The 22,572-nt window shown below is 36.9% G+C and overlaps 2 protein-coding genes across 8 annotated transcripts; both read right to left on the bottom strand.

The window, feature by feature from the left end:
* Nucleotides 1-2,165: 2,165 nt before the first annotated feature.
* LOC103705000 (protein sym-1-like) lies at nucleotides 2,166-9,124 on the bottom strand. Its single transcript, XM_008788552.6, has 8 exons — nucleotides 8,608-9,124; nucleotides 7,727-7,814; nucleotides 6,352-6,446; nucleotides 6,082-6,154; nucleotides 5,811-5,903; nucleotides 5,637-5,723; nucleotides 5,244-5,324; nucleotides 2,166-2,505 (listed from the first exon to the last, which is right to left on the bottom strand). The coding sequence occupies exons 1-7, from the start codon at nucleotides 9,000-9,002 to the stop codon at nucleotides 5,244-5,246; spliced, it is 912 nt and encodes a 303-aa protein (XP_008786774.4). The 5' UTR covers nucleotides 9,003-9,124; the 3' UTR covers nucleotides 2,166-2,505.
* Nucleotides 9,125-10,730: 1,606 nt separating this feature from the next.
* LOC103705001 (transcription factor GAMYB-like) lies at nucleotides 10,731-19,154 on the bottom strand. Of its 7 annotated transcripts, none has more exons than XM_017842248.5 (5): nucleotides 19,024-19,154; nucleotides 18,006-18,056; nucleotides 17,508-17,882; nucleotides 11,626-12,625; nucleotides 10,731-11,544 (listed from the first exon to the last, which is right to left on the bottom strand). In XM_017842248.5, exons 3-5 carry the CDS (start codon nucleotides 17,871-17,873, stop codon nucleotides 11,222-11,224), a joined length of 1,689 nt encoding a protein of 562 aa, XP_017697737.3. In that variant the 5' UTR covers nucleotides 17,874-17,882; nucleotides 18,006-18,056; nucleotides 19,024-19,154; the 3' UTR covers nucleotides 10,731-11,221. The 7 variants fall into 7 exon arrangements, with proteins under 7 accessions (XP_017697737.3, XP_088567224.1, XP_088567226.1 ...); XM_088711098.2 differs by having other exon boundaries at nucleotides 10,731-11,535; XM_088711100.2 differs by lacking the exon at nucleotides 19,024-19,154 and adding an exon at nucleotides 18,664-18,857 and having other exon boundaries at nucleotides 10,731-11,535.
* Nucleotides 19,155-22,572: the final 3,418 nt, after the last annotated feature.

Here is a 22,572-nt window from a genome sequence, read left to right as displayed (position 1 = left end):
ATCATGCACCTACCTTGTGTTTCTAAAAGTAAAAAACGCACCTACCTTGTGTTTCTAAAAGTAAGAAGTAGTCCTCTATGAATGATGCATCTAGCTTGTGTTTCTAAAAATAGAGATATTTTGGAAGAAGTTCATTTTATGAGTGAAGATTTAGTTTGATGATCATCTAAATGGGTTGCTCTTGCACAACATATATATAAAAAAAAAGAGATATCAAAACTTTTGGTTAAATTTTGAAGTTACATCTTTGATTTGTTATTAATTTCAGGCATTAAATTTGTTTTATTTAAAGTCAAAAACCCTCCTAGACCGTTCAAGAAAGACAATTAGTGCCTTTTAGTAAAGGCCATGGGGCTGGATTGGATTTAATTGGAGGGGGACTCGATAACGGTTATCGGGTGGATCCAGAGTCGTGCCAGAACGGGTGCCGAGCACCCCCTTTTGTACAATATTCACAAAATATTGCAGGACTGCATGGAATCCCAAATGATTCATATGTATCGAGAGGTGAGCAGAATTGCAAATTGGGGCTTTCTATGTTGTCCAATATTCTGATGGCATCTTATGCGCTAGCTATGTGTCTTTTTTCCTCCTACCCCTTTATGCCTTCTTCTCTTTGCTGATTATGAAGCATTCCGTGTTGCAGAAAAAAATAACAATAGAGACCATCATGCTTAGGTTTTCTTTGTTATGAACATGTTTTAATTTTTATAAACATCTTCGTCGAAAAGGATGACCTACGTAAGGTAGGACAATAATTTTATTGGAACAAATATATTACCATCAGATATAATTATGTTATTATATAAATCCGTACGGATGTATATTTTGTCTTACACTATTATATATTTGACAGATCTTGAATACTTATATATAGCATCTTCTTGACTAAACTCTTTTGGATGAGAACCTGAATTCTTGCAATTACAGCGACCGTCTATCGAAATCATATATTTGTTCGAGTTTAAAGCCACTCATCCTGCAATACACTGTCCAGAGAACTCTAAAAGGGCATTAAAAAAGAAAACCGACATGAAAACAAGACTTTGCTTGCTCCTGCTTTATCCTTGTGAAATGAATTGTGCATCCTAGAAGTAACAAAAAGAATCACAGCAAAAATTAAGCACACTCGCCATGCACGCATGTGCCATCGAAAGTGGCGTTCCCTTTTTTTTTTTCCTCCTTTTAAGCGCTGAAAGGTCTATTCATCATGCCTGTAAGGTGACTATTATCAAAGACTTGAACTTACTTACCAACCCTTCCATTTGACAAAACACCCACCACCCTCAGGCATGAGAAGAGGCTTGGGAACCGTAACTAATGGCATTTTGACGTGACGTGAGGAGAGATTGATGCGAAAGAGTCAAACAATGAGGCTGTACGCTTGCTCTTGAGAGACCGTACGACAGGGAAAAAAAATAAGAGAGAGAGAATAAGATACCATCACTTGACCGGAAACCATGGCCTCGTGATAAGCCTCAATTCCGTGGGGATATCGAGAACAAACGAGGGGTTGTTATTTTATAAGCTTTGACCGGCGACGGTGTTGCGTGGTCAGACGGCAGCCGCCGTGGGATGACGTGCACTCCAGTTTGAGCAGCTCCATGCACTGCGTCCACGGGCAGGCCAGAGGAACGGTCGTCGTGCATGGGGCCGACGTCACCACGTCATCCTTTCATCATTATGACATAAAATTATAACCCTTAGTTTGAAAAAATTTCAGCAGGATATATTTTAAATTGCAATGCGTCTGTAGTCACCATACATGGTTGCAAACTTGCAAATGGTCGTCGATTAATTATTACCAACGTTCCATAATTTATTTGTTCTCTATAGGTTATAGTTTAAAGCAGTTCCTTTTTCGAGTGATGGATTATAAAAGATAAAACGAGTATCATGCACACATCTTAGATACGGCTCCATGTTTATATTGATACAACCTCCTTTAGCTCTACCAAACAACAATTTGGACGCATCCAGTGGTTAATTCTAAATATACTATGGAAGATAAGCTAAATATACTATCCTGCAACAAAATGGCAGATTGAATACCTAAATTCTATTTTGCTGATGATTTTATCTTGCTCGTTATGTGCTCGAACTGGATCACGATATATTTCTATGGTATTTGTTTGTATACAGAATATATTTTTCGTTGCACGAAATTTTTCTTACCGAAACAAGAAAGTAGGATTTTGGTTAATAGATAGCCAGTACATCAGTTGCAGGTAACTGGAGTTGACAATCTAAAGTTATATCTGTTACAGAAATCACAGTACAAAGAGAACTGTAATTTTGGCTGAGAAAGAACTAAGAGTACCCATCAACATGACCAATAATAGAACTCGAAAGAACTGCAGTCTCATGACATGGACCTTGACCTTAGGCTTCAATCAAAGCCAGATAGCCAATTTTATTTTCTCCCAATCCGGCAATTGCCGACAGTGAACCTGTCTGCCTAAATTTCCACTCGATCGACAGATTTGGAGAACGATCCTCCTGCTTCTGCAAAATAACAGTTCAAAAGATCCTGTTTTATGATACCAACCCATAGCTCAAGTTTCATCCTGCCAAACTATATATGCAAACAGGAAATTTTCTAAAACTTGCCAACTGGCTTGCACATATGCTTCCCAACAAATTGCTATTTGATATCAGATAAAAAATTTTGTCCTATAGGTTGCACAATTTTAGAACATACTAAACTGGTCTTTGGAATTGGACCAGATGACTAGTGCATATAGTTTGGCCTGCTGCCTGTTTCCAAAAGCAAAAATTGTGCACTAAAAGAATTAGTCTCTTCTTATTACTTCTTTTATTTCGATGAACTCATAATGTGAAATGCTACAGAGGGAAAGAAAAGCCAAAGTATAGGCAAAAGAAACAACATTAGGCAGCAATTTGCCTTCACTGGAAGAAGGAATATCTCAGCGCGTACAGAAGAGATGAAAGCAGTTTGAATATAGAAATTTTGTTGCTAAGGCATCAGTTGCTATTTCTAGGGAAAAGAAATCAATACATCAGTTACTGGGTTCCCCCTCCTCTTTTTTGATAAGGAAACTACCTGATCATTCTAGCTGATTGCTAGTTTCACTGACATCAAATTCAAGTCTATTATTCATCATACTTGATGTTCAATTGAACACTATCTGATGCTCCATCAGTATCTGTGCATTGTGCATATTGGTAAATAATCTTCACAATGGCACGGTTTCACGTTTTAGAAAGTCAGAGATAATGATTTAGCAGCAGTAACTTCAAATTCCATGAATACACAAAAAATATACATGTTCATTATTTCTAATCTCTGTGATAACTCCTTACTCTTTTCTTAATTTTAACAGTTTACAAAATTATAGTAATCCAATTCATGGATGTCAAATCAATGATATGTATGTGCAAAAGATAAGTCGTGTGACATAGATACTTTCAAATCCCGATGAATGAAAAAAAAAACAGTAGCTCATGACTCCCATGTGCCTCCAAGTGCTAGGGAGCAAAAACTGCTCTTTTTTTAAAAAAAAAAAATCTGAAAGAACCCATGTTTAGATTTCACTATCCCTATTTGTGAGCCATAACGTGTGTGCAATGGTAATCACTTATGAATCTTAATCGGACCATCTTTGACAACATTTGATTATATAATTTGTCACATACAGAACCCTACATCTGTCATGCCAAACGCTTGCTACCAGAACTTCGTTTCTTTTAAGTCACATCTGCCAAACTCAATTCTAACTCCTACTGGCAATCAAATAGGCTCCAAAAAGAGCAACAAACATGCTGGCTGGGGAGGGAAGCTCCCCAAGTTTGCTTTGAGAAGGGTGGCTTATATGTGAAAAAATAATGAGACTGAAATATTTTGAATTTTGCATGTGCCTTCAAGATGAAAACACTCCATCTGTCAATAGTCGTCATCTACCCATAATCTAGACTCCTTTTTAAGACTAAGGGAATCCTAGAAGGCTGCTCCTTGGTTGCATGAGCTAAAACATTGACCAATAAGGCAGCCAACTAGCCTTATGATTTCGATGGCAGGCCCCTTTCGGCAGAAATTGGGCACCAATTTTTCAGAGGGATGCTGTCAGAACAACAGCCAATCATAAATTCTGCTGCGTCATTAATGTTGTTGCTCCACAACCAACCCCATATCTAATAGAAAGGTTTGGACAAATAAATCATGAAAGAGAACCTAAAAATTTATTCAAGCTAAACTTCCATACGAGGTGTGAGGTGTCATAATAATTCGTTCAACAAATACCTGTTTATCTGAATTAATGAAGATCTTTTTCAAGTGGTAATGTTTTAATCTTTCCCCCTTGTGAGAAATCTCTATGTTGGTAAACCAAAGCACAGATTTGACTCCTTTGTCAAAATTTAGTGCTATGTCCTTTTGATCCCTATATGTTCCCCAGAAAGTGAAATATCACGAACAATCTATTTCAGACAACATTACTCTCTTTGGGATGATTTCTGAGAAAGTGTTGCCTTTTGGAATGAAGACAGTCATGCTCATTTATTACCTTGCCCCAAACATTTTCTGGACCATTATCACAGCTCAACCTATAAAGAACTTCAAAAGATACACAGCTTTAGTTGGACGCAGGAGAGAGGGCCCTACAGAAAGGTAGTTGTGGATGCAAACTTTTCTTAAGCTCATGTGAACTTTTAATAAAAGACATTTCTGTGTCCAAGTGGCGAACAAAATTTGTTCTACAAGAAAGCAAGACTTACAAATTCACTTATGGGATTTTTTAGTAATTATTTAGTTATCGGATTAACAAAATCGAATCAAATGTCTAATATTTCTAAAATAATCATTCCAAAGGATGAGAATGCCAGAGATCAATGCCCATGTTATTTTAATACAGATAATTCTATTGAAATGGATAAGTTCTTAATTAGATTTCGTATGCTTTGACCACAGGTTTAGGCTCTGTTTCTTCACCCATTGGCATTCTAAACACAAACCCCAACCCACTTGTTCCTTAACAATAGGATCTAATTTTCCATAAACAGAGTGTACTACTGGTCTACTACTCTGAAAAGCCAACTTCACTAATTCTAAGAAAATTGAGGATATCATTCAGCTAATAAGCCTATATCACGGACGGATAGGCTGTTCTAATGGAATCAGCTCCTTATTTATTGTTCATCTGGACTCTACTGTTTCCATAAACTGTCTTCAAAATGATTTTTTTGCAATCCATATCTCAGTTACTAGCATTGGTGCAAAAAGATACCTATTTCAACACAACTTCTTTGTGAGCTTTAAATGACAGAATCACATTCCACGCAAGAGCCACAAAGTTCGCAGCAAGAACCTGGCATTGAAATCATAAGTATATCAGCAAGAAAAGAAAAAATACAAAGGAAGCTCCAAAAGGGGAATTGCATAAATTATAAAAATAAAGAAAACTTATATTTAGTATAGTTTCATTCACTATTTAGATAGTTTCCCAATCAATATAGACTAATGTTTGTGTACGCTGAAAGTTTCGACAATTTCGGGTGAACATTGCCTGTCTAGGACTAAAGTTGGATTTATATGTCTGTCTGGAAAGGTTTGTACTTAAAAAAGAAAAGTAAAGAGAAAACCTGAAATTATAATTCTATGGCAGAGTCAGCTGTCAAACCTGAAACTTCTGGGGAACAAATCGAAAGTTGAGAAATTGGAATGGGATCCACAACTGCCAGTTTGCTACAACTGATGAAAACCACTCCTACAGAGAACAAAGTAGAAAACAACAGAGAGAAATCAGTTTCTGATGTTAAAATTGCTTTGAAGACTAAAATAATTAATATTTCACCTGCTGAAGCTTTGGCTTTATATGAGAAGGCCTTCCCTCTAAGGTGACAAGTGAAGTTAAGACAACTCCTATGAAGATGGGAGAGAATACAAACTGCACCAGAGATGGTTGGTATCATAAGATCCAGGCCTAAGCAAAAAGGTAAAATTATGAGGCAAATGACATACGTAATGTCTCACACAAGCAAAAGCTGCCAGAATGCACCTGATGCTCCAGGTAAGTCATATAGAAATCTAAACGCACCTCATTGGGATGAAAGACAAACACCTACCTGATCAAGCAAAAGGCGTAAGAATGCACCTGATGCTCCAGGCAGCGTCACCAGTCTACTTAGATACAAGTACCTGCAAATCAATGATCAAATTAAGTATACTAACTTTAGAATAAGATCAACAGATCTGAAACCTTCAAACAACAGTTATATAAGCAAGGCAGGAAAAAGCAATAATAACTAAGTTTGTCTTAAGACCAATACCAGCATGGATATGAGATAAATCTGAATATTTCAAAAGTGAATAAAGAATCAGTTGTAGATGAATACCAAAAATGCAATGTGGGACCCACCAACACAAGTCCCAAAAGAGTGAACACAAAAGTTCGTCTAAAATCCAATTTTGACAGCTGCTCGATCCAAAGCTGGCAACATGAAACAACGGATGTAAGTTACAGAGTAAGACATATGAATATGTAGACAGAACTCGAGAAGTAGCACTCTCATTTATGTTTTTGCAATATGAGAGAACAACAAGCTTTTTTTAAGGCTTTAACAAGGCCCTTTGGCATCCTCCAATATCACTATATGTTCCATCATGTTTAGTTTCTTCCCCTGTAGTCCATCAAAGTTTTTTACCCCTTTTAATGTCTGCTTTATTTTTTTGCATGCATTATAATGAATAAGTGCATTTAGTTATGCAGGCTTTCTTCCATTTTGCTGAGGTAGCTTCACAAGTCAAAGCATAATCTGAGGTTTGAGAACTTTCATGGACTGGTTCTCAAGCAAAGGTCAATCCACTATAACTTGGTGTAGAATTCTTGGTTAAGACACTTTTGGGAAACAGACCAGGAGCACAGGGCCAGCTGTGCCAGGATCCTTTTTGCTCAGATCTTATACCAGATAGGGAGGACAGTGGCCCAGCTTTGACGACATCAAGGTCTAAAAACATTGAAGATGGATTCTAAAAGATACATAGGATGGTGCATTAACAACAACTTAATTTTCTCAAAATGGATATATTCATTATCTCAACAAAAACGAAAATATAGCTAATAACCTCCAGTTGTTTCATCAGATAACATTAAATGACAAACTCTCACAGGATAATCTGTTAAAAATTTGAGAAGATATCTTTCAATGAAAATCCAAGATGCTGATATATGAGAAAAGCAAAATGCATAAAACAGAAAAGTATTTTAGTCACCTGAAAATATGATATCAGTTAATAGATGCAAAATGTTAGCTCTTGAAATTGTTGGAAACTATGAATAATAGTATGATGGTCATCATGCATGTCTCAAATGAATTATCATAATCAAAAACAAGGTATGCCGTACCAGCCCAAACCGGATGATATGAAGCGTACCGTACCATATCGGTTCGGTACCGGTACAGGCGGTGTACCAATTCTTGGTATGCCCAAAAAAAATTTTGTACCGTACTGTACCGATATTGTACTAATGTGGCACGGGTATGGAGTCCGATACCGAGACAGCGAACCTTGATCAGAAATCATTATGGATACATCAACATGGTATTAACATCGTGTACAACCTATTCTTAAAATATACATCAGTTAAGTAGCAAAGGCAAGGAAAATATATGAGGGCAATGCAAGAGGGGACGAGTCGCGAATATCCAACAAATGATGGAAGGACAACTTATTAAACAATTTAAAGACATCAGCAAAGGAGAAAAGTACCTGACAAATTAAATCACCAATGAGAGTCAGAAATGCAGATGTTATAGCTTTAGTTGTCACTGGGTACTTGTCAAGTGCCATCATGTACCTGAATAATCTTAAGTAAAGCTGTTGATCTGCACTTTTTCCCTCTATTTATAACTGAATGACTAGTAATTTCCACCAAAAAGAAATAATTTGAGAGTAGAAAGTGTGTAGACTTGGTCTTAATAAATTTATATGCTAAAAGACCTTCATGTTAATGAACTGGAACCATCATCAGAATCCATAAGAACCACATGGCCCTTTCACCTATAGAACAACATGGTTAAACTAAATCCTTCTCTCTCTCTCTCATAATGTATACATGTATGAATTAATTGAGTCCACAAAAATATATAGAGATGAATCAATGACACAGAAAAGATAAAAAAGGAGTAACAGAGTTATTCAGTTACCAATTAATAAAATTCCAGATAAAGATGTAAAATGACATCACATCCACAAATATGGCGACAGATACAAAACTCCTTGAGGACATTCCAACGTTTGCGAAGGCTTTCATAATCTTTCTTTAACAGTTAAAATCAACAGTTTCTTTGTGAAGTAGAATGCTAAAGGAGAGACTTTCATATCCGTTAGATAGACCTCCCAAACCATAGACGCATTATGCCTACTGCCAGACCACCGAAGCACTTATTTTTCCGCTTTTAAATTTCTCATAACACAAAACTGTGGGAAAGATGAGGGAAGCAGTCTTTGGCAACCACAAAAGCAAAAAGCACTCCAGCAATCTATAAACATGCGTTACAGATTAACCGGTACAAACAAAATTAAATCCTAAACAGCTTAACAAAGTAACAGCGGAAAGAAAGTAACTAAAAAGATAAGACTTTTATTACCATGAGAAGAAAAACCAATCATTCCCACTCCTCTCATCGCCACCTCCGCCACCGGAGCTCCCATCTCCCCAACCCCTATAGCCACCACCCTCACCGCTGGAACCAGAACCACCATCCGAAGCCGCTCGGAACCGAACAAAATTCAAATCTTTCGGCCCAAATCCAAATCCAAGACGAACCATATCCAGGAAACCGCCACCAGATGTAGAATTGTGCAAGGATTGGAGCGAATAGCGCGGAAATCGGGCGCCCAAAAGGCTCTTCCGACCCAAAATCGAAGAGATTGGGGTCAGGTTGGGGAGGCGATATACGGGTTTGGGGGGGCGAGGGAGGGTTTCAAAGGGGAGGGGAGATTTCCGAAGGATTGCCGCCATTCTCGCAGCGCAGCGGAGCATCGCGGCGGGAGGAGGGGCTGTTAATCAGGGGTTCGTCTCGTAACTTGAAGGGGACCATTTCCGTTGTGGCTTATGACGTATTATTCCCAGTAGCGTTGGAAGCAAGCCAAGCGAGAGAGATCTTCTTTAGATTTAAATTCGGCAACTCATGCTCACTTTCATTTAAATTAGCTTTGATGCTGAAGGGATTATTAAGAAGATCTAGGTAGTGTTTAGATTTTGGATATTGGATAACCATTCTTCAATCACTTGTCATCCATAGATTATTAATAATCTTTATTTGGTTAAAGAGAGAAGCAACCAAAAACTGTCATGATTAATTTACGTTTTATTATATCAAAATTTATTTGATTGTTTAATAAACAAATATGTTGTTTGTAGTATAACTAATATAAGATGCAATATGTTATTTATTGATTTATCTTTTATATTTAATGGGTTAAACATGAGTTGGTTAGGTGAATTTCAAGACAATCTCAATATTAGAGCTCAAATTTCGGGCTCACTCTCACCTTACTGGCTAATTTAGTGAGCCATTATTAAGTTGATGTTGGAGTTGTGTGGTCTACTCATCAATGGTTTGTGATAATCTCCATTCACCTAATTACATGTTTACTTGTAAATGAGTAGCATATACATGCTCCTATGTGGACTTATCATGGCTAGCTTATGCTGCAAACTGATTAAGGGAGAGGTAGAATTGTGGTTGTATCCAAGCAAAATCCAAATCGAAAACTTAGTAACACCAACAGAGTTCAGATTTGGCTTTTCACTATTTGATTTTTTCTTTTCTTTTTGTTGCATTCAAGTTTGTAATGGATTGATTGAAAATTTATTATTTTTCATCGATCTTATGTACTTCAACCTAATAAGACTCAACAATCATACTGCTAGCACAAATAATATATTCTAGTTATCTTTAAATCGATACTTTGTGTCTGAATTCTAACGATATTATGCTTACAGATAACATGTCAAACATGAATATGCTGATATTTTCATGTTATGTTATCAGATAAGGGATATAAAATAAAAATTACAGACCTATTGGAGATCAAGTACAGCGATTGAGCTAATTTTCGAGACAGAAAACTAGAGAGATCTTGTTTGCTTATCTGAATCATTTTGCAACATCGAAGCGCTTTGTGCTGGTAGGAGTAAGAAGGAGGCTTTTCATTTTACATGATTTTATCCATCCCAAATCATAATTTTTTCCCAACATAATTCTCTCTTTGTGATTCGTTCTTGCATTATTATCCCTTTGGACCCGTGAGAACGTCTTGTTTAAGGCCTGCCACGGTAGCTGATCAGCACAATACAAGTATCATCCCATGGGCACCTTGTTTCTAACACCAATTGGTAGAAATTGGCTGCCAAGTGATGCAAGATGACTCAGAATACCGCCCACCTAGCATATTTATGATAGAGCCTGTTCGAACCTAACAGCAAAGTCATTGATCCACATTGGAGTACCCTCATTGCAGACAGATGATGGTAAAAACTACAAGCAAGAAGCACAAGTGCACTACTGTTCTTCATACATAGAGCCCATATTGATCAGCTATGTGATTTTAGCAGAGGCCTCAAAATACTAGCAAGCCAAAACAACTGCAGAGCTGTCATTAAACAAGAGATTATCTGTGTGTATCTTTACAGCTGAAAGATGGTGCAGAAGATAAAAATTCTAGCAAAAATAGCAGCCACACTGGAATGAAACATTCTTTCTAGTTTTGAGAAGCAAAATAACCACATTATTTAAGATGAATGATTTCATGCTTGAAAAACAATCTTCAAACTAGGGGAACAATAAAAAAACAAAACAAGCCAATCTAATGGCAAAGCAAGCGACACTTCAATGCTTAATCCTTCTCAGGGAGGAAGCACACACAAAGGATCTTAAGCTGTCAGCAAACCACATGGAAACTAGAGGCCATCAAACATCAGCATCCCAAATAATGGAATTGTTTCTAACCAAGTTTCAGAAGTTACTACAAACGTAACAAAAGTCTAGAGCAAGAGTTCACCTAGGCTAACTGCACCACCTGCGGTGCATCAATGCCGACAAGAAAGACTTGCCATCATCAAACCTTAGAAAACGACAGCAACAACTGAACATGCGGTCACATAGCTTCTCCTGCCTGGCCATGTGTCCATTAAGAAAACATCCTATTTGAACAACCAACGGCAAACAAATACTGAAGCAAGTCCCATAACTGACTTCAAGGAAATTCAGACATATGACATGCACGAGGCATGTTGTTCCATGGATACAAGTCGAGGCCCAATCCTTGAGCAAATGCAGATAACATTCCAGTAGGTACTTGCTTGTACTCACTGCAGAAATCTTCATCAGAAAGTGTTGCTGTGGCATCATTCAAGGCAGAGTGCTCGTTGGCAGCCTCGGAGTTCTCCAGCCAATCTGTCCCTTCAAGTAAAGCATCAGGCCTTAAGAAATCTGGACAGGGTGAAATGTCTCTATCTCCCATATTTGGGGTTGAAACAAGTTCATCAGCAGCTACCATGATATCCAAACCTGCAGGAACTATATCTGAATAACTTTGTCTCTTTAAAGAATGGCTTAAATTTAATTATCAAAAAAATGGCTTAAACAAATAATGCTTACTGGAAGGCGCTTTGGAAGGCGGAATCTCATCCGGTGAACCACCACTAGTGGGAGGGGTGCACTCACTAAAGACAGAAGCAGCAGGTCGGCCCAAGGGCGAAATTGGATCATTGTACTCTTCCCATTCTGCCTCGCAAAGGTTAAACCCTGAACTTTCTACCATGTCACCTTGTGTAACAGGAGAACTTGAGCTCTTCTCAGATGGTTGATTCTTGCGTGCCTGCGCCTCGTGAAGCAACGCTTCCAATAAACCACTGTTCCCTGGTGAGACACATTCAGATTGCACTGACACAGTTGCTGGAGGAGCCTGGATGTAGGTATCTGTTGCCTCAGGAGGTGGAGAAGGGCAAGCAAGCCAGCTACTAAGATCAGTTTCTGGATATTGGAGTGAAGGGAGCTCCAGCTTCACAGTCCCACCAAGGGGCCTGGAAGCAGAGAAATTGCCATTTAAGAGGGCATGGCTACCAGGGACTGCACCACCAAAAGGTACCACGATCTTGCTACTGGGTTCTGGATTATAGGGATAATCTAAACCAAAGCTCCGCTGGATCTTTTCAGAAGGCTCATGTGAATACTGCTCAAATGTAGGAAGTCCGTGAGAGACAGTACCATGAAAGCCAGGAAGTACTGATTCAGATTCTGGAAGCCGCTTCACACTGTTCCACGTTGGATTCATGAAGCTATAATTTTGGGATCCAAATCCCTGACTCAGCATGCTGCTCACTGAAATATCTGGAAATGGCGCTGCATAAGATAAAGCCCCTTGATCGGCATTGAATTTGTCAAATATAACATCAGGAAGATTGAAACTGTTTCCTTGCAAGACCTCATTGGGCCGTTTTTCACCAGTTCCATACTCAGTAGCAGTCCGACTTTGTTGATTCTTACTTGAAGCTTGGTGACACACATCAGAAGGATAAAGGGGTAAACCAGCTCGCTGGCGTCTCTTGATCCGGGTGTTCCAATAGTTTTTTATCTCATTATCTGTCCGTCCCGGTAACTGAGGAAAAATTGAGATGAGTTGCAGAACAAACTAAAGAATATCCAAAAAAACTCAGTAAACTATAATCATGAACAAAATAAAAAATACCCAAGGAAACTGCCCAAAAGCATGCAACAAAATAAAGACTTATATGCAATCAAGAATAAACTGTGAAATAAAAATATTTCTTTTATGACATAATTAAGGAGGCTTCCCCAAATCATGGTTCAATAAACATCATTTCCATTTTTCGGCAAACCACATATATATCTCAAAATCTCATGTTGTGCTCAAACCAGCATATTTATTTCAGAAACTGATGAATCCTCTTATGTTCCTTTCTTCCATGTCTCAAATATATTATAGAATTTCATACGTATACTATGCATCCACAATTTTTCTTTCTTTCAATTTTTGCAGTACCATGTTTTCAAACATCAACAATTTTTTTTTTTTTTGATAAGATGAAGGTAAAAATACGTTTAGAAACATGCTCTAGGCCATAGTCAATTTTTTTTTCAGTTTGTAATGCATACAAAAATAAGCTCTGACAGATGAGCAAGGGTGGACTGGACCCTGGCTGCACATAAGACTGCACCTTAGGCCAGGAATGTATTAGTTTTGCATTGAACTGAGTTAGCAACCACTAGCCTGATTTTAGGTTGTATCAGATGGAGGGTCAGGAGCCCAGGGAAGCCAAATCTGATCCAGATTCGATCTTGACTCCAAAGCCTATCTTACCATCATAAACCCCCATTACCATCATAAACCCACATTACCATCATAAGATGTCCAAGTAATGAAGTAATTAAAGTTTGATTCCAAGCCCACGCTTTCGTCAAGGCCTCTTTGTAAGGTCAAGTTCATTATGGCTACCAGAAGATAATTTTCAATTAGAATAGCATCCCACTACATGCATAGCCCATACCTATATCACCTGATCTTACCATGTCAATATTGTACATGGCCTGGCTTGATGTCCTATGGATCAGGCTTGTGAATGGCATAATTTAGGCTATGTCTAGTTCAGGACCAACATTTCAACCTCAATTTACAATGAAATGAAATTGGGTAGGATGTTTGACCGATGAGGATTATGACACCATAGTTCTAAGGAGGTATGGCGACTCCCACCTAGAGGCATCTACTTGTGGATTAGCAAGAAGCTTCTCCATAGCGATACTTATTATATAACATTACTCTAGATAGTCCTCAAATGGCATATGCCTTGTACCCAGTTCTCAAATAGCCAGCACTCCTAAATCAAGGTACTAATTGGCGCATAAGTGCAATAGTTTACCATATAACAACTATAGAGGAAGTTTTGGAATCCTTTTATGCATGGAACACCCAAAATTATCTCTTTCAGGTTTAGTTTTGTTGATCAGTGGTACATGTGAAAATTTGCGTAAAAATCAAGAAAGAGAATCAGATACATGGCTTCTTTTTATTTTTATCTAAACACATTTGCATTGCATTTTTGTGATTTTTTAAAGATATTTCTAGTTTATTGTTGAAGAGTTTCCAATGAATCTTCTTTCATTCCTGATTTTTCAAAAAAATACTATAACCTACGTACTATGGATATGGACTTGAAACTGGAACAAGATCATTGTGATGGAGCAAGCAATACCAAATGCAGGCCAGTCAAGCCGATTCAAGATATATCCCACCCATCTCCATTGATAATTAAATCAACTCATACATCTCAAGCTTGATTCATTGCCAACCCTACTTACCGTGGGCCTTCAAGTAGGTGATCTGCCTTTCTCCCACCACAATAAGACATACTCCATCGTGATGGCAGTGTTGGAAAAGTCACACCTTGACTCCAAAGCCCAGAAAACCAAAGTTCGTAGGACAATCTTAATAACTCTAAACACAAGGCAGTCTCAATCACTCAGTGAGGCCAAGAATAGCAAACTAGGAATCAACATTTTAAATCCCATTGGATGGTGGTATCCCGATTTCTTCAAGGAACAAGGCATCCGGGACACAAGGCATCCTGTTGTCCTGGCCATTCTGACAACAGTCTTGGTCATGCATCCCAGCACATATCCTCCGTCTCTCTCTCTTTCTTCTTTCCTTTCTTTCTTTCTTTCTTTCTTTTTCTTCTTTCTTTCATTCTTTCTTTCCTTCCTTTCTTCTTTTTCTACCCACCTTTCTTTCCTTTCCTTTTTCTTTCATTTTCTTATCCCTTTCTTTATTTCTTTTTCTACTTTTTCTTCTTCTTTCTCTTTCCTTTCCTCCTTCTTTCCTTCATTTCTTTTCCTTCTCCCTTCCTTTCTTTCTTTCCTTCTTCTTTTCTTTCATTTTTCCCTTTTCTTCATCTTTCCTTACTTTCTTTTTCTCTCCCTACATGGATGGGTTTTGGAGTCTCAACCCTATCCCAGTCCCATTTTCTCATAGGAATGAGACGAGACAGCTAGGACACCCCCCATGCCGCCGAGACTTAAAACCTTACTAGAAATTAGCATTTAGCAAGTTGTGTACAAGAAAGTCCTAACCCTATCAGAGTGTCAATATAGAGACTAAACTGGTCCCCCAATCATCATCCTCAAAACTTGTTTCCTTGGCACAACAAAGTCGAGCCCAAAATTGGTGGAGGACAAGGTGGTCGCTTATTATAGCACCCTAAAAGCATACGTTTTCCATGACAAGAGTATGATGTATTGTCATCTACTTGTTACAAATTTCCCCCATAAAGCATACATATTTTTAATAGATTCACACAAAATAAATCTCTAACACTTCCTCAGCCAATGCCAACCTAATCACGGGCAGAGCTAGGAGAATTGGAGGGTTAAATTTCCCCTGCTAAAATTCTAAAGCTTTATCACTATTAGCCATTAGTTGGCCTTCATGAAGATTTAAGGTCTGGCACTTTGATCAACCTTTAGATCTAAAGTTTTCTTCTTTTTTTTTTGATTTGTCACTGATCTTAGTTAAGAATATAATATAGCTCCTTTAATCAAATCAACTACTAAATGTAATGAAATCAAAGATACAATAAATACATATAAATATTAGAAAAACCAAAGAAAATAGAAGAGGAAAAGGACAAGAGAAGATGAACTTATTTGCAATTACGGGACTTGTAAATATGATAGAAATATGCAGGTAAATAATCTGTATTAACATCCAACTTATGACCTAGAGCAATTGTAATTTGTTTTCAAGAGAATTTTTCTTTCTTGGATCCATTATCTTATATAAGATAATGAGTTCAATGCACATAAATAAATTTTTTCCTTTGCCCTTTTTTATGGCCAAATGGAGAGTTTTTGTTTCTCTTCACCAGCAGTGATTTTCCCATTTATCATGGGCAAGTAGAGAAAATAGAGATGACAAAGAGCACCACATTTTTTTTTCTTCTTTAACAATCATATGTTCATGCTTTTGTTGTTATCTTGCTTTATTTAAAGAAGTGGAGGATGAACGAGCATCAATCTACTAACCATGTATTTTTGTTCAATCTTCTTTTTCTCCATTTTCTAACTCAGAATTACAAGTATCTGATTTCTAAGCTATTCTCCTAGACATCCAATCATAAAATCATGCAAAAAATATACATCTCATTCTTATAGCAGCTGATAAGTTTCCCGTCTAAAATTAGTAGGCGGGCATAAAGATCTCAATTTAACAAGATATAGGAATATTACTAAAAAGTCAAAAGCATGCCACGGAATATCTAAAAAGGCAAATAGTTGAATTACTATCAGAAGAAAAAATAAAATCTTTCACAAAAAATAACCAGCAACATGAGGGAGGAGATGCCATAAAATATAGTAATAGCAATGACAAGTACAAAGAAAAGCAGTTGTGGTACATTAAGAATACATATCTCAAATTTAGAAATATCGGTAATTGGTGTCCCCTACAAAAAAATAAATAAAGAAAGAAAATCCTGGATCCACTAAAATATTCGAGCATGATAAAAAAGGAGGCATCCACAAAAATGTTTCCTTTTATGTCCATCATGAGTGGATGATAATTATTATTGGCTTGCCTTCCTTAATCATTTTGTAAGAAATAAATGAAGAGCTAGTATATCTTCCTCAACTATTATAAGTTAAATTTATTATTTTTAGGAAAAAGATTGATAGACAAGCCCCTATTAGAGTTTGTTTAAAAAAAAGAGAGATCATACTAATAATAGAATAATTTATGTGCACAATTAATGTGATAATAAAATGATCCGATCTGAACCCAACAAAAGGCAAAAATAGCAATCCGGTGGACTGAGCCTCTATGTTAAACAAAGTAGAGAAATTTCGCCTAACCTTAAGCTCACAAAGACCTGATTTGTCGTTTGTTGTTTGCCACCATAAGAAATTATCTATGGTCCTAATAGCTTGCCATCAAGTGTTGTGAATATTTTCTCTATAACTACAATATTAGAGTGGAGATAATTGAAAGGCATGTAGCATTTAATAACATATAGTTAAATAAGGAACGTAGATGAGAGGAAGAACGGTACGAGATCACTGATCACAATGTAGCTCTTACTCATGACAAGATACTTACATGAGGATCAGAGCAGACACAAAATCTTAATCTCTCTAAAAAATGATTAACCTAGTCATGATTGAACTAAAACATGCCTATCTCAAAATATTTAACACAATAAGATGGACTGTGTGTTTCTATTAGGAGGAAAACCTATCCATCAGTAATGATCAGAAGATATTGTGTAAACGTGGATGATTGATAAATACAACCTTTAATAAATATTGCTCCAGTATTCATCCCCAGTGACTAAATTTCAGATAATACATGAACTGCATCAATTCTACAAACTATATTATGCTTTATTCAATCGGATCAAAATCAAACTTTACTAAGACATAAAACAGCATACAGCATAACATTGATTGAATCAAAAGCAAACTGAACTTACATGTGCAGCCATTCGAGCCCATTTGTTGCCCATCCTAGCATGGAGTTCAATGATTGTATTCTCCTCTTCCAGTGTGAAAGCACCTTTTTTGAGATTTGGTCTCAGATGGTTAGCCCATCGCAGACGACAGCTTTTGCCACATCGAAACAGCCCTGAGTGCTTCTGGACAGCATTCCAATTTCCCTCACCATGTTTTTTGACATAATCAACCAAAATTGCATCCTCTGCAGATGTCCATGGTCCCTTCTTCAAAACTTGGCCTCCTCCTGTCAGCGATCCCCCACTACTACCTTCATCAATCGAAGGCGAGTCAGCCTGGTCGTTTGGAACCATTCTGTTGTCGCTTCCATTTGTCGTGCGATTCATTTTCAGAACCTGATCTCAAAATATAGCTTGTTAGTCATTGAAAATCGTAAAGGCAGGGAGAGCTCAAGAAACTAAGGAAACCAACAACAGGGAGACAGAGAAGGAAGTATTTTGCATAATTAATTGATGAACCTCAACAGAGACAAAGAATGGTTAAAGAAAGGGGCATCTCAATTTTTCAATCTGCAAGCACAACAGGAATGGGATTCCAATGAGAAGAAAACAAAGATAAATAAGTAGTCAAAAAGCAACAGACCCATAAATCAAATTAAAACAGAATTAAAGGAATCAGGAAGCGCAAACAGAAAACAACAATTGACATTGAATTTCTAGTAACTCCAGATACTGAATGGAAAAACAAGACAGGGAAGAGAAGAACAACTACGACATCACTAAAATGATTAAAAACCCAGTTTTGGCCATCAAAGAACCCAAAAAAGGATGTCCACACTCCGCTAGCATGATGAGATTCTAAAGGATCTACAGAAACCCATTTTAACGAAAAGAAACCGATCCAGACCCGTTCTTTTTTGGGAAAAAAATCGACATTAGAGAAACCAAAAGAAAATCAGCATTTAAGACAATCCACATAAGGAGTAAAAAAAGAGGTGGAATAAAAAAGAAAAATCAAAAAAATATTAATTACGTTCCCAAAATTTAGCTTTGCTACCGAAAACCACCAGGAAAACTCAACCCGAACTCCCCCTCGAACCCTAACCCACTCCTCCAAATTCATCAAAAACAAACAGACAACAAAAAACGAGCTTAAGTAAAAATCCCAGAGAAATACCTCAAACAAAACAAGCAGCCAATCCCCCTATCCGATCCACCAAAAAACAGCCAAGGAACTCAAACAAAGAACCCAAATTCCCACTCTCAACCCCAATCTTTCCCAGATCAAACCCCTGAAATCCAAACCAAAAGAAATACCCCGACGCCACCATCAAACTCCTGACCTCACCGATCTCGCCCCTCCGTCCCTCTAACCCAGAACCCAAGAACAGCTCAAAGCCTCTATATAAAAGAGCAAATGGCGGTGCCAAAACGCGGTGGGATGGCGAGCAAATTCGAATCTTGGAAACCCCAATTCGCTGTCGATCCGACAAATTCGCGAAAATAAACGAGAAAGCGAAATGGATTAGAAATTTACCGAAGCCAGCTCAAGATATGAAAGAGAAACGGAGCCGATCGCCTCGCTCTCTCTCTCTCTCTCCAAACTCTCCCTCTCCGCTTTCTGCCCCTGCCCGTGGCTTCGGGCGGACCCAATCAAACGCTACCCACGGAAACCCCCCCTCCCAAACACGCTTCTTTATATAGTTTCCTTTTCCGAAGCCCTCCCATTTTCAAACTCTCCCCCTTTCACCACAACAATACCCACCGGCACCGGATAGCTAAAAAATATCAACCGTCTGATCACCTGATATCAGTCAGACTTCCATTGATTGGACGGTAAGATTTTGTTGTCTCTACTTAAGCTAGTAGGGCTGGCGGGCTACCTGCTTCGATTTTGAATTGGCATTTGAAGGACTTCCGTGCGTGCACCCGGAAAGAAAGCCCAAGAGTGGGAGGCACGGGGTCCACAGGATGGAGGAGCATTAGTGCGGCTTTGGGTGACGTAAGTCAGGGCCCGGGAGGATTGTCGTGCTTTCTTTTTGGCCTGGATCGAAATCCGCGGAAGATCTGGGGCAGCGAGTCTCGGGAGGTTCGGAGATATCCACGTCATGCGAGTCTTGCACACGGAGGAGATTTTGTATGTACCAAGGTTGCAATATGTTTTCGAGTTTAATTGGAGCCGTTGATCGAGGGGATTTTGTCGGAGTATGTACGGTTCGGATCTGGAGTGTGCATAAGGGAAATTCAAAAAGTGGACGGATATGATATCTGTTTTGGTGTTTAAGAACCAATCAAAATGAGACGCTTGTCACATTGCATGTCATTATGAGCTAACTATGATGAGGATCCAGCTAAATAACAGAAAAAACTGTGAGCGATAAATGGGCGGTAGAATAAATCGACAACAAATTTCAAATAAGTTATATTGGAGATTAGGGTTGACATAAGCTCTATGAAAGTGATGCGAGGAAATAGCAAAACGTGATAATTCTGACGTGGATGAATAAAACTTAGAAATGGATTGTAGTATATTACATATTTCACAAAATATATGTCATTCCTAAGAAATTGTTATTGACTTAATTAAAATATGATAACGTAACAAAGTAATGCACAAAATTAAGAAGATACAGGTAAAGATTTTTTTTACAAATCAATAAGAATTAAATATGTGTGACGATACATGGCATAGCAGTAAGCTATAGTTATGGAGGATAATAGTGCACTTAGTATGAATGTACTGCAAATAACTTAAAAATAGACTAGTGCTACCTGTTTTTTTATATAAGAATCATATAAAAACGTCGCAAAAGTAACAAAACTGTTAATATAAATAAATAAAAATTGAAAATGGATGATGATGCATGTTTTTTAATGAAATAGCCGTCATTGCAGAAAAATCATTGTGCATTTAATTGGAACATGATAATGCATAACGATAGTTTAGAACAAAGTAGTGCACAAGATTAAGAAGATATAGTTGCTAAATCTCATGTGAGTCAGTGAAAAGGTTATGTTGTTGTGCCTACTATACGGATAAATTGGGGTTCTAGAGGATAACAAAATAGTTACTATGAATGTACTGTAAGGAATATAGTTATTTGGCATCTTATGCGACATAGTATGCCCGAAATTTTATTTAAATGGACAAGGCGGATGTTCCTCACCCACTAGGCCAGATTTTTTTTTTTTTATTTTTTTGGTTGTATTCATCTACGTTTGGTGTGATGAGCTGGTGTAAAAAAAAAAAAAAAAGGCTAAGGGTAGTTATAATGAATTTATAGAGGCATTTTTCCATATACAAGAATCACATAAAAGTATTACAAAAATAAGGAGATCATTGATGGGAATGAGCAAAATCTGCAAATGGATTGTGATGTATGTTGTTATCAAATAGCTCTCGCCGCAGAGAAATTATTGTGCTTTTAATCATAAAAGGATAATCCATAGAGAGAGCTTTACAAAAAGTGGCATATAATATTAAGAGGATATAATTAACAAATCTCTTGCGAATCAATAAAAATTAGTATGTTTATGGTGCATGCTATATGAGTAAATTGTGTTTGTAGAAGATAATGGCGCAGTTAATGTGAGTGTACTTGAAAGAACAGGTTAAGGGTTATCATACGAAAAATTGGACTAACACATGCTCTCTTTTTTTATATATATATATATACCTTTTTGTGAGATGTCTTTTTCAGAAGAGTTGTAACTTTTCAAAAGAAAATCGTTGGTTTCTGAAAAGATGAGGTATTTTCGAAATATTACGTATCTTCGGAACGGATCTTTTCCATCTTCCGGATAGAGTTTATAAATAGACTCCTCCAAGATTAATTATAATCAAATCCAATTTCTCTTTCTTACTAGTAGTCTATCTCCCATCTTTCGAAAGTTTCTTCCACAGATAGAGAGTTCTTTCACTTTTAAAGTTTATACTTTCTAACTCTTTTATTTTCTGGATAACTAAAGAAGTTGGTCGGGTCAAGCCTCCCCAGCGATCGTACTCATTAGAGAAGGATTGAGCTGAACCGGATTGTTGTACTTTGGGGACGAGATCGTCGTAGACCTGCACGTAAGGGCCGAATCACATTTTTAGAGCAGTGTATATTATATGCCTCGATCTAAGCAAGCTCTTTTCAATCTTCTGATTTTATTCTAGTAGAATATTTCTTTGTAATATGTTTATAAAATAAAGATATAGAAATTCCTAGGTAATATTTTTAATAATAAAAAAGATATATCACACACCTCGATCAAGACAGGTTCTTTTCAATCTTCTGAATTTATTCTAGTAGATTATTTCTTAATAGTACCTTTATAAAATAAAGATATGGCAATTTCTATGCAATATTTTCAACAATCTAAGAACGTGAATGTGATTATACAAGAAATTGCTATTTGATCGTTTATCAAATTTAGTTAAATTACATTGGACTAAATTTGGTTTTAATTACATAGAATGAGAAAGCTGTATTTTTTTTTTTTTTTGTAAAAATCAGTCCTTTTGGAAAGTCTTATTGCTATGAAAATTATGCAAATAGATTTTTGCAGCTTTAAAAATCGTACAAAAAATCTTCTGCATATTTAAAATCTTTGCAAAATTTTCTGCATCTTAAAAAATAATGCAGAAATTATCTGCATATTAAAAATCTATGTAGAAAATTACTCCAGCTTTAAAATCCATACATTTTCTATATATTTAAATTTTGTGCAATCTATTTTCTATAATCTTTAATTTCTGTGTAGAATTTTCTGCATCTTTAAAAACCATGTAAAAAACTTCCTCACTTTTAAAAGTTGTGTAGAAATTACTGTTGCTTTAAAAACTATGCACATATCAGCTATGCTCAAAATATATATACTACTGCTTTGAAAAACATGCAAAAATTGCAAAGTTATGTTACTTGTTATATTCCTTGATGTGGTTATTTAATTTCATTGATATTATTGCTCTTTATTATATTTATTTCAAAACCTAAAATCTAACTCAAAACCTTATGAATCAAAATAGTACTAATAAAAAGAAGAGCCGGCATATCTGGATTCATCATAAATTCATAAGTTAACTCAAAAAGAGTAATGCTAT

The sequence above is a fragment of the Phoenix dactylifera genome, chromosome 14, assembly GCF_051530095.1.
Source record: "Phoenix dactylifera cultivar Ajwa chromosome 14, Ajwa_hap1_PhDact_Kaust_v1.1, whole genome shotgun sequence".
Classification (NCBI taxonomy): Eukaryota; Viridiplantae; Streptophyta; class Magnoliopsida; order Arecales; family Arecaceae; genus Phoenix; species Phoenix dactylifera.
The sequence above is the reverse complement of the archived record's forward strand: the minus strand, read 5'-3'. Positions and strand labels throughout refer to the sequence as shown.